Genomic DNA, 12,500 nt, shown 5'->3' with positions numbered 1-12,500 from the left:
AGAGAGAGAGAGAGAGAGAGAGAGAGAGAGAGAGAGAGAGAGCTTTATTTATTCGCTCGAGGGAAAACACCAACAATGATAATAAAATACAAAACATTTTTACGAAACAACAACAATACGATTGAATTTTGGCGGGAAAAATGAGAGAGAGAGAGAGAGAGAGAGAGAGAGAGAGAGAGAGAGTTTTATTTATTCGTCCGAGAGAGAAAAACAATAGCAATAATAAGATACAAACTCATTCATTTAATTTTGGCGGAAAAAAAAAAAAAAACGCGAGGAATGTAAATAAAGAGAGAGAGAGAGAGAGAGAGTTAATCATCACTAGAAGACACTGCGGCACTGTTTTATTAATGTAAGCTCATAGAAAACGTGGTGTAAGGATGTCACTGTCTTGCTATCAAATGTCATGTGTGTGTGTGTGTGTGTGTGTGTGTAAGGAAATGACTGATATGAACGTTGTGTGTGTGTGTAAGGAAATGACTGATATGAACGTTGTGTGTGTGTGTGTAAGGAAATGACTGATATGAACGTTGTGTGTGTGTGTGTGTGTGTGTGTGTGTGTGTGTGTGTGTTTTTAAAGCTAACCATATCCTCTATTTAATTAAAAGCTTACTCTTCATTACCGTGTCCGTCTGTCTGTGTGTCCGTCTGTCTGTGTGTATGTGTGTATGTGCATGGGAAGCAGAAAAACACGCATAACCAACAATAATAAAACACCGCATGGCAAAACAGCTAAAAAAAACAATAAAAATGCATGAATTGTGAATTGGAGCCTAACCTAACCAAACCTAACCTAACCTGACTAAACCAAGTGAGTCTGGTTCGTTGGCTGTTAGTTCATAGTGTGTTAACCCCTTCAGTACCAGGACGCGTTTCTATATTCACTGTGGTTACTGTTTGGTGATTCTACACAGCTTCAGAAACTCATGTGGGGATTAAAATAGTGAAGACTGTGGCTATTAATCATCTGAGCTTCATAGACCCTTGCTGATGTCAATAAAATGGTCTAATCACACCTTATATTCATTCTGGTGACTATTTGGTGATTTGATACAGCTTCAGAAACTCATATAGTGGATTAAAATAGTGGAGACTGGCCATTAATCTTGTGACCTCCATAGACCCTTCCTAATGTCAATAAAATGGTCTAATGGCACACAAAACATATGGTAAAAATACATCCCAGTACTGAAGGGATTAAAATAGTGAAGACTGTGGCCATTAATCTTCTAACCTCCATAGACCCTTCTTAATGTCAATAAAATGGTCTAATGGTACACAAAACTTAAGTAAAATATTGAAGACTGTGGCCATTAACCTTCTGCCCTCCATAGACCCATCCTAACGTCAATAAAAAGGTCTAATGTCACACAAAACAAGAAAAAATGTGTCCCAGTACTGAAGGGATTAAGTATTAGTGCTAGTATTAGTATTAGCATTAGTGTGAGAGCAGGAAATGGCTAACCACTGGCTGTCTATATGCTGGGAATGTGTTTAGAATGCCTTTGTGTATAGGAGTGTTTGTGTCAGTGTGAAGGGCAGTGATGGGAGGACTATTGTAGAGAACCCTTTAGTGCAGTGTTAGATAAGAGTGATAATGTGTTAAGAGGCAGTGTTTATGTGTGTTAGGGCAGTGTAGATAGTGAAGGTGACAGAAATAGTGTTAATGTCAGTGTTTGTGTGTTAGGGCAGTGTAGAAGATAGTGAAAGTGCAACAGAAATAGTGTTAGCATATATAGAATGTTTATTAGTGCATTGTGGGTAACAGGAATGGTGGTAGAATGTTGATAGGCAATGTTTGTATGTGTTAGTAACTTTGTGGATTGCAGAAGCTAACTTATATGATCTTTAGGGGAACTGGCAACCAAGTGGGCCTTTGTAAAACTTTTCCTATTAGCCACAATGCACCATAAACATTCACTAAACACTAACTCTATTTTTCTCATCTCTACTTTTTTTTTTTTTTTTATTGCCCTTGACCAACTTGTATATAAAAAAAAAGAAAATAAAAACTAAATATGACAAATAGAGTTAATGTTTAGAGAATGTTTATTATTGCATCATGGGTAATAGAAATGGTGATAGAATGTTAATAGGCAATGTTTATGTGTGTTAGTGCATTGTAGGAGATAGTGAAGGTGATAGAAATAGTGTTAGAGTTTAGAGAATGTTAGTTAGTGCATTGTGGGTAATAGAAATGGTGATAGAATGTTAATAGGCAATGTTTATGTGTATTAGTGCATTGTAGAAGATAGTGAAGGTGATAGAAATAGTGTTAGTGTCTAGAGAATCTTTATATTAGGAATGTTAAGAGTAGGTTGTCTTGATGTTTGTGTGTGTGTTAGTGTGTTACATAGAGTCGCAGGAATGACACAAACATTTATAGTGGTAGCTGGACAGGAGAGAGAAAAAGAGACAAAGAGATGATATAGAGAAATGTTTATCCCTTTCCACACACAAACTAACACACACAAACATTTCAGTGGTAACCAGACAGAAGAGAAAGAGAGAGAGATAGAGAAACAGAGATGAAGGAATAAAGAATAAAGATGAAATGAAGAGATAAGGAAACATTTATATCAACACACATGCACACACATTACAGTGGTAGACAGACAGAAAGAGAAAGAGAGAGATGGAGAAACAGAAAGAGAAATGAAGAAGAAACAGAAGAAAGAAGATAAAGACAATGAAATAAAAGAGATAGAGAACACATTTACCTCAACACACACACACACACACACACTAACGCACTCAACCATGATTTAGACCGAAAGAGAAAGAGCGAGATAGAGAAACAGAAAGAGACGAAAGAACAAAGAATAAAGATAGAATAAAGAGATAGAGAATAGATTTACGTCAACACACACACACATAGACTAACACACACGCACACACACACTAACGCACTCAACCATTACAGTGGCAGCCCGGCAGAGGAGGAAGAGTGGAGATGATGTACTCAATGCCAGTGTGAAGGAGAAGGAGAAGAAGAAGGAGCCTGGTTTCTTTGACTATTTGGGCAGACGGCCACGCTCCAAGTCAGATGCCTCAAGAGTGGGACGCAAACCCAACATCATCACCTCCATGAAGAACGCTGTGCAGGTGAGCTGGTGTTGTGTGGTGTTGCGGTGTTGTGGCGGTGTTTATTTATTTACTTTTTCTTGTTTATTTATTTATTTATTTACTTTTTTCTTTATCCTTGAAGAGCACTGTGCAGGTGAGCTGGTGTTGTGTGGTGTTGTGGTGTTGTGGTGTTTGTTTACTTCATTAATTTTTTCGTTTTTATTTATTTATTTATTTATTTTGTCTTATTTATCCATGAAGAACGCTGTGCAGGTGATATGGTGTAGTGTTGTGGTGTTGTGGTGTTGTTTATTATTCTATTTGTTTTTCTCTTTCTTTTTTTCTTATTTATTTATTTATTAATTTTTTGTATGTGCAGGTGTTGTGAAGAAAACAGTGCAGGTGAGGTGGTGTTGTGTTGTGGTGTTGTGGTGTTGCATTTATTTGTTTACCTCTTGTTATTTACCTATTTATTTGTTTTCTTTCTTTCTTTCTTTTATTTCTTAATTTTTTTTGTTCAGGTGTTGTGGTGTTGTGTTTGTTTATTTCTATATTGAATACTATTTTTTTTTTTTTTCTCTTATTTATTTATTTTTTCATATTTTTCTCTTTTTTTTCTTTTGTTTTCCTTGTTTTTCTTTTTGCCCGTTTTATTTATTTATTGTCTCACCATTTTCCTTTTATTATATTTTCCTTTTCATTATTTAACATCTTTTTCTCCATTTATTTATTCATTTATCTATTTATTCATTTTAATCCCAGCGTCAATGATTTTCTATTTGATTTCTGTTATTTTCACGTTTTTCTTTCTCTTCCTCTTATTATTTATTTTCTATTTCATTTTACCGCTGATTCCTTTCATAAAACCTGATTTATTTTGATTATTCTGCATTTTTCTCGTTTTCTTTCTCGATTGATTTTTATACGAGCCAGTTGAATAGTTCTCTCTCTTTCTCTCTCTCAGTATATGGTAAGTCAGTGTATGTGTGTATGTGTGAATGTGTGCAGTAACTCAGGCAGGCTGTGTTTATCTCCTTCATTTCTGTTTCTCTATGCATCAGTCTCTAAAAGCACCATGATGTGTTTCCATATTCATTCTGGTGATTATTTGGTGATTCTATACAGCTTCGGAAACTTATGTGGGAGGGGGTTGAAATAGTGAAGACTGTGGCCATTAATCTTCTGACCTCCATAGACCCTTCCTAATGTTAATAAAATGGTTTAATCACCAAAAATTTATGATGCATACTCTTGAACATGCACCTCACAGCACCTTCACTGTTTTCAAAGGGGTCTAGTTGAAGTGACAGGTTTTTAAGGGTGTTTCTGTGGTTCTAGTGACATGTTAACAAATTTTCTGCATTATCAAAGGGGTCTAGTTGGTGACACAAGTTTTTAAGGGTGTTTCTGTGGTTCTAGTGACATGTTAATAAGTTTTCTGCATTATCAAAGGGGTCTAGTTGGTGACACAAGTTTTTAAGGGTGTTTCTGTGGTTCTAGTGACATGTTAACAAATTTTCTGCATTATCAAAGGGCTCTAATTGAAGTGAAGTGGTGGTGGTGGTGATGATAGTGATGTTAATGATGATGATGATGATGATGGTGGTGAAGAAGGCAGTGGTGGTGATGGTGGTGGTAGTGATGGTGGTGGTTGTTCTGGTTATCTTCAGCTTATTCAGGTTATGAGTCGAAGTGTGGGTAAGAGTGAGCATGCAGGCGTACTGTGTCCATGTTCCTCTCCAGTGTTTTGGCTGAGAAATGGTGGTGTTACTGAGGCTCGGATGAAAACAAGGCTAGATTAGGTTAGGTTAGGCTGGGTTTAGTTTGGTTGGGGTAGATTAGATAGGTAAGCAGTGCAGGTAAATTTATAGAAAACTTATTACACGATTTACACAATAGATGTGTTCCAAGAGACATCGCGTATTTCAAAATTCGCGTAAAACAAACTTGTAATTCTCCTAAGCAACAATAGATAATAGGGGGTTGTGGGATGTGGTCCAAATCGTGTAGAAGCAAACCAATCATGCATATTTAATTAATTATAATATTTTTTCGGTCGCGTATTAACAAAAATGTGTAAATTAAACTCGCATAAATCGAGAGTTACCTGGACTGTGGTTTGGTGGTGAAAATGAGGCTGGATTAGATTAGGTTAGGTTAGGTTAGATTAGGTTACACTCAGTTGAGTTAGTTTAGCTGTTTATCTAGATTGGTAAGCACTGCAGGTGAATTCATAGAAAGCTTATTACTGATGTTCGATGGTGAAAACAAGGCTGGGTTAGGTTAGGTTTAGTTAGGTTAGGTTAGGTTTGCTGTATATCAAGATTGGTAAGCAGTGCAGGTGTATTTATAAAAAGCTTATTACTGAGGTTCGATGGTGAAAACAAGGCTGGGTTAGGTTAGGTTTAGTTAGGTTAGGTTAGGTTACATTAGGTTACATTCAGTTGGGTTAGGTTAGCTGTATATCTAGATTGGTAAGCACTGCAAGCAAATTTATAGAAAACATATTAAAAATGGTCGTAATTTCTCTCAAGGTTGAAAAAATGGTTGTAACTTGCACTCAGGGTGTAAAAATGGTTGTAACTTCCATTTAGGTTGTAGAAATGGTTGTAACTTCCACTCAGGTAGTAGAAATGGTTGTAACTTGCACTCAGGGTTGTAAAAATGGTTGTAACTTGCATTTAGGTTGTAAAAATGGTTGTAACTTGCACTCACTTAGGTTGTAAAAATGGTTGTAACTTGCACTCAGGGTTGTGAAAATGGTTGTAACTTGCACTCAGGGTTGTAAAAATGGTTGTAACTTCCATTTAGGTTGTAAAAATGGTTGTAACGTCCTCTCAGGTTGTAAAAAGGCTGATTTTCTCCACTTAAGTTGTAAAATGGTTGTAACGTCCTCTCAGGTTGAAAAAGGCTGATTTTCTCCACTTAAGTTGTAAAAAAGCTTAGATTTCAGCCAGGGTTGTAAAAAAGTTTATATTCCCACAGGGTTGTACAGAGGCTTATAATTTCTCACTAGGGCTGTGCATAAGCTTATGATTTTCCCCCAGGGTTATTGTTTCCACAGGGTTATACAAAGCTTATATTATTACCACAGGGTTGTCCAAAGATATATTCCCCCAGGGTTGTACAGTTTGCCTAACAATCTCATTTTTTCCACTAATATTCCCACAGGGGTTGTTTGCCTAACAATCTAATTTTTTCCACTAATATTCCCACAGGGTTTGTACAAATGCTCACTATTCCCCCAGGGTTGTACAAAGGCTCTACTAATGCTGTATGCATCATCTGTGTACTAATGTTCCCCCAGGGTAGAGAAGAATATGTTCTCTCAGGGTAGTGCTCCTTTTCTCTCCCAGGGTGATGTAAAAGTAATATGTATTCCCCCATGTGTGTGTGTTCTTCCTTAATATTCCCCCAGGGTAAACAAATAACTTCTATTCTCCCCCAGGGTAATACAAAAAAATCTTACATTCTCTCCCAGGGTAACACAGGACCTTATATTCTCTCCTATTAATATAGAAACTTCCCCTGTGTGTGTTTGCCTCTTAATATTTCCCCAGGGTATTACAAAACTAATATTTTCTCCCAGGGTAATACAAAAAACTTCTTTCTCATGCTAATACAAAACTATGTATTTCCCCTGTGTGTTTCTCTTAATATTCCCCCAGGGTAGAAATACAACTAATATTTTCTCCCAGGGTAATTGAAGAAAACTTACATTCTTTCACAGGGTAATACAGAACTAATATTTATTCTCCCCTGTGTGTGTTTACCTCTTAATATTCCCTCAGGGTAGAAATAACTAATATTTTCTCTCAGGGTAAACAAAAAACTATATTTCTCCCCAGGGTAAACAAAAAAATACATTCTCTCCCATTAATACAAAAACTTTTCCCCCATGTGTGCATTTGCCTTTATTCCCCCAGGGTTAACAAAAAACCTAATATTTTCTCCCAGGGTAATACACAAAATTTCTATTCTTTGCCATTAATACAACAGTTTTCCCCCTTGTGTGTGTTTGCCTTTATTCCCCCAGGGTAAACACATAAAACTAATATTTTCCCCCAGGGTAGTAAAAAACCATATAATTTCCCCCAGGGTTAAAAAAACATCCTCTTCTTCTTTAGTAATACAACCCCCCTGTGTGTGTTTACCTTCATTCCCCCAGGGTAAACACATAAAACTAATATTTTCTCACAGGGTAGTACAAAAATTGTATAATTTCCCCCAGGGTTAACAAAAACATCCTCTTCTTTAGTTATACAACCACCTCCCCTGTGTGTGTTTTCCTTCTTTCCCCCAGGGGTAGCACTGTACATATTCCCAGCATTCCTAGTATTCCCAGCATTTCAAGGTTTAATGGTGTAAATATAATTAATTCCAGGTTCTACTAATGGCTGGTGTTACTGGTGTTATTGTCCCTCTCCCCCCATCACCAGCCAGTCCCCTCCCCCAGACCCCCATTATGTCCTTAGTCCCCACCATACATACACACTGCCCTCTGGTGTTGCAGTTCCACACACACACACACACACACACACACACACACACACACACACACACACACACACACACACACACACACACACACACACACACACACATGACTGTCCTTGGTTGTCAAATGTGTGTGTACTATTGATAAGTGTGGTCTCTCTCTCTCTCTCTCTCTCTCTCTCTCTCTCTCTCTCTCTCTCTCTCTCTCTCTCTCTCTCTCTCTCTCTCTCTCTCTCTCTCTCTCGTAAAATGCAGGTTATTGAAACACACACACACAGATAATCCTCCACCACCACCACCACCACCACTACTTACACTTCACCCTAAACCAAAATCACACTAACCTAACCTAACCTAACCCGAAAACACCCCCTCTCCCCCCGTCTCTACCCGTCCCGCCCCACCCCACCACCCATGCATGCCTCCACTAACTCAACGGATCATCTCTCCCACACACCACCACCACCACCACCACCACCATACAGAACTGGAATGATGAGAAGGAGCGCAGGCGAAGGGAACGAGATGCCCAGCGAAGAGAGAGACAAATTATGCTGGGTCGTTTCTCCAAGTCTTGTCAGGTTAGGCGCTGATGATGATGATGATAGTGATGCTGATGATGATGATAGTGACTCCTTCTTGTTAGTGTATTTTTGTCTAGGTCTGCTGCTACCACTACTATTATTGTTGCTGCTACACCACTACTATTATTATTACTGCTGCTGCTGCTACTACTACTACTGCTGTTACTGTTACTGTTGTTGTTGTTGTTGTTGTTATTGATGCTGTTGTTGTTAGTGTTGGTTCTAGTGGTGGTTTTGTGGATGTGTTTCTCTTTCTCTCTTTCTCTCTCTCTCTCTCTCTCTCTCTCTCTCTCTCTCTCTCTCTCTCTCTCTCTCTCTCTCTCTCTCTCTCTCTCTCACCCAGCACGCAGTCACTAGTTAGAAGCAATAGTCTTTCCGCACGCACTTCATTTGCTCACCCTCCGCATAGTTACCCCCTCATCCCTACACCCCCAAGCACACCCGTCACCCCTCACCATCTATTTATCCTTCCAGTCACACCCCTTCTGTCTGTCGTTCACCCCTCTGGCCCCCTTTTCCTATCTATTTGTCTATCTTTTTACCCTTCTGGCACCTTCCTTTCTATCTATCTATCTATCTATCTATCTATCTATCTATCTATCACCCCAGTGGCACTACAGGTTCTATCTATCACCTCCCCCCATCACACCTCCCTGTCTATCGCTGGGAGGTTTTTCTTGTTTTTTTTTTTAGTTTCTCTATTCTGGTCATAAATTGGTGTTTAGTCTTGTCTTTTACTCTCTCTCTCTCTCTCTCTCTCTCTCTCTCTCTCTCTCTCTCTCTCTCTCTCTCTCTCTCTCTCTCTTTAAAAGTTCTCTAAATATTTTCTATTTTTTTCTTTATTTATTTTTTTTTATTTTTCACCTAACTTATTTTTTATTTTTTATTATTTCTCTCTTTATTCTGGTTCAAAATCAACAAGTCTAGTCTTTTTTTTCTCTCTCTCGTGTTCTCTCTAAAAATTGGTTTATAAGTTAATATCTCAGTTTTTTTCCTTTTTTCTATTTTTCACCTAACTTTCTTCTTATTTTTTATTTTTTCTCTCTTTATTCTGGTTCAAAATCATCAAGTCTTGTCTATCTTTTCCTTTTCTCTCTTGTCTTCTCTTTAAAAATTGTTCTAAAAGTTAATATTTCAGTTTCTTCCTTTTTGTATTTTCCGCTTCAGTTCTTATTTTTCATTATTTCTCTCTTTATTCTGGTTCAAAATTATCAAGTCTAGTCTTTTTTTCTTTTTCTCTCTCATGTTCTCTCTAAAAATTGGTTTATAAGTTAATATTTCAGATTTTTTTTCCTTCTTTCTATTTTTCTTCTTCTTATTTCTCATTATTTCTCTCTATTCTGGTTCAAAATCATCGTCTTGTCTTTTTTTTTCCTTTTCTCTTGTCTTCTCTTTACAAAATTGTTCTAAAAGTTGATATTTCAGTTTTTTTCCTTTTTTTTTTTTGTATTTTTCACTTCAATTTCTTCTTATCTCTCATTTTGCACCAAAAATTTTGGGGTTGGATTCCTTTCTGGTACTGGAAATTATGTTTTAAGTACATTTCTCTCTTAAAACAGCTCAGCTTCCCTTTAAATTGCCTTAAAAGTAAAAATTTAGGATTATTTGGGTATATTGCACTAATTTCTGTTTTTGCATTCCTTTCTGGTTACTGGAAATTATGTTTAAGTATATTTTTCTCTTAAATTTCTCTTTAAAATTGCCTTAAAAGTTTAAATTTAGGATTATTTGGGTATATTGCCAATAAATTTTGGGTTTTCACGCCTAAAAAGATATTGGATTGCTTTCTAGTATTGGAATTTAGTGTTACTGTAGTGTATATCTCTCTTAAACACCTCAACTTCCCTTAAAAATGCCTTAAAAGTTAAAATTTAGGTTGATTTAAGTACATTGCTCTTATTTATTATTTATTATTTTTTTTTTGCACTTAAATTTTTGTGTTACATTTCTTTTTGGTTACTGGGAATCATGTTTAAGTATATTTTTCTCTTAAATCTTCCCTTAAAAAGCCTTAAAGTGTTAAAATTTAGGTTTATTTGAATATATTGCCATTATTTTTGTTTTTACACTCTAAAGGATATTGCATTATTTTATTTAGTGTTGATTTAGTACATTGCTCTCTTAAACTCCTCAACTTCCCTTAAAATGCCTTAAAAGTTTTCATATTTAAGTTTATTTTGGTATTTAGCTCTTGAAATTTAGGTTTTCCTGCCTATAAAGATATTGTATTATTTTCTGGTATTGGAATATAATGTTGTGTTAGTGTATTTGTCTTAAAACTGCCTTAAAAGTCAACATTTACATTAATTTTTTTGTTTTTACAGCTTATAAGATATTGGATTGCTTTCTACTATTGGAATTTAGTGTTGTTTTAGTGTGTTTGTCTTAAAATTGCCTTAAAGTGTTAATATTTAGGTTTATTTAGGTATATTGCCATCTATTTTTTGTTTTTTTTTTGTTTTGTTTTACAGCTTATAAGACATTGGATCTCTTTCTACTATTGGGATTTTGTGTTTTAGTGTATTTCTCTCTTAAACAGCTCAACTTCCCTTAAAAAGCCTTAAAAGTGTTAAAATTTAGGATTCTTTGTGTATATTTCTCTTTATTTTTGGTTTTTACACCTTGAAAGATTGCATTGTTTATCATTGTTTTAGTACATTTCTCTCTTAAACATTCCTTGAAATTATCTTAAATGTGTTGATAATTAGGTTTATTTAGGTATTACTATTTATTTTTTGTTTTTACACCTTGAAAGATATTGGATTGCATTGTTTATCGTTGTTTTAGTACATTTCTCTCTTAAACACCTTAAATTCCCTTAAAACTGCCTTAAAAGTATTGATATTTAGGTTTATTTAGGTGTATTTATTTTTTGTTTTTACAGCTTATAAGACATTGGATTGCTCTCTGGTTACTGTAAATTATATTATTTTAGTATATTCCCCTCTTAAGCAACTCAACTTCCCTTAAAACTGTCTTAAAGTGTTAATATTTAGGTTTGTTTAGGTATATTGGCCTTAATTTTATTTTTACACCTTATAAGATATTGGATTGTTTTCTGGTTACTGGAAATTATGTTGTTTAAGTATATATTTTTTAAACAGCTTATCTTCCCTAAAAATACTTTAAAAGTTAAGATTTAGGATTATTTTGGTGTACACTCGCCCCTCGTTTCTCTGGACTAGATGGTGCGGACGCCAGTCTGGAATATGGAAAGTCTGGATAACACAAATGGGTCCTTTGCTTGTCAAATACTGTACAGATGTTTGTTGACTCAGACTTTTCAGGAAATGCAAAATTTAGTCAATTAATGGTTTCCCTGACCAGTTATATCAAAACTAATTTAATGTAAGTGAACTTAACTATAAAACTAACCTAACAGTAACAGCCCAGCACACATTGAAAAAACAAACAAAACACCTTCATTGCCGTGAAGAACAGTGAGTCCAGTACCACGGTGACAGACAGTTTGGCAATGTGTTAGTTCGTGGATGAAGACTGAGCAAACCGCCTGCCTACATCTGTTGGCTGTTTCTGGCGGTGTGTGAGCGGCGCGTTGCTTGAATGAATTAGTTTGCCATCTGGGCTCAAATTATTAAATTATTATCTGAACACTGTCTGGATAAATCAAAATTTGGATAAGCGAGGGTTGAGTGTATTGCCAATATTTTTTAGTTTCCACTCCGAAAAGGACTTCAATTTTTGTGTAGTGTTGAAATTAATGGCGTTTTGGTTTACACTTAAATATTTGGAATTACCTTTAGTATTAGAGTACTTCATCTCTCTCTTCCAAACCTTTCCCCTCAGAATGTGCTTAAGAATTGTGATACCCTTTAAAATTCACCCTTAGCTAACAGATATCCCTTTAAATTCACCCTTACAAACCCTTAAAAAAATTAAAAGCTTCCATTGTGGCCTTAAATGATGTTGGTGGTGGTGGTAGTAGTGGTGGTGGTAGTGGTGGTGATGGTGGTGGTACTGTTGCTATTGTTGTCGCTATCGTTGTCGCTGGACCCTTGTATTCCCATTTTCTTCCATCGCTGACTCTTGTATTCCCATTTTCTTCCATCGCTGATCCTTGTATTCCCATTTTCTTCCATTGCTGACTTTTGTATTCCCATTTTCTTCCATCGCTGACCCTTGTATTCCCATTTTCTCCCATCGCTGGCTTGTTTTCTGTGACAATTTCTGCAGTAGTGTCCAAGGCAGTGTTTCCTGGGTAGACTATAGAGTTTTGAGTTCTTGTCCCTCCGTTTTCCATGTGGACCTTTTGAAGCTAAGCAATACACACACTTGTTTTCTACCCCTCCCCCCCCTGCGTACCACATCTCGTTTTCTATTCCCTCGTCCCTA

The 12,500-nt window shown here is 36.3% G+C and overlaps 1 protein-coding gene across 8 annotated transcripts in view; it reads left to right on the top strand.

Annotated features, from left to right (window-relative positions):
• Nucleotides 1-12,500, top strand: part of LOC123509003 (5'-AMP-activated protein kinase subunit gamma-2-like) — a 120,297-nt gene that overhangs the window by 48,865 nt on the left and 58,932 nt on the right. For 6 of the 8 annotated variants that reach the window (XM_045263295.1, XM_045263221.1, XM_045263517.1 and 3 more), the window contains 2 exons: nucleotides 2,924-3,105; nucleotides 8,049-8,144. In XM_045263295.1, coding sequence (XP_045119230.1) covers nucleotides 2,924-3,105; nucleotides 8,049-8,144 — 278 coding nt within the window. The remainder of the gene's footprint in view (nucleotides 1-2,923; nucleotides 3,106-8,048; nucleotides 8,145-12,500) is intronic. The other 2 variants (XM_045263682.1, XM_045263375.1) reach the window with 1 other exon arrangement.

Source organism: Portunus trituberculatus, chromosome 1 (genome assembly GCF_017591435.1).
Source record: "Portunus trituberculatus isolate SZX2019 chromosome 1, ASM1759143v1, whole genome shotgun sequence".
Taxonomy (NCBI): Eukaryota; Metazoa; Arthropoda; class Malacostraca; order Decapoda; family Portunidae; genus Portunus; species Portunus trituberculatus.
The sequence above is the reverse complement of the archived record's forward strand: the minus strand, read 5'-3'. Positions and strand labels throughout refer to the sequence as shown.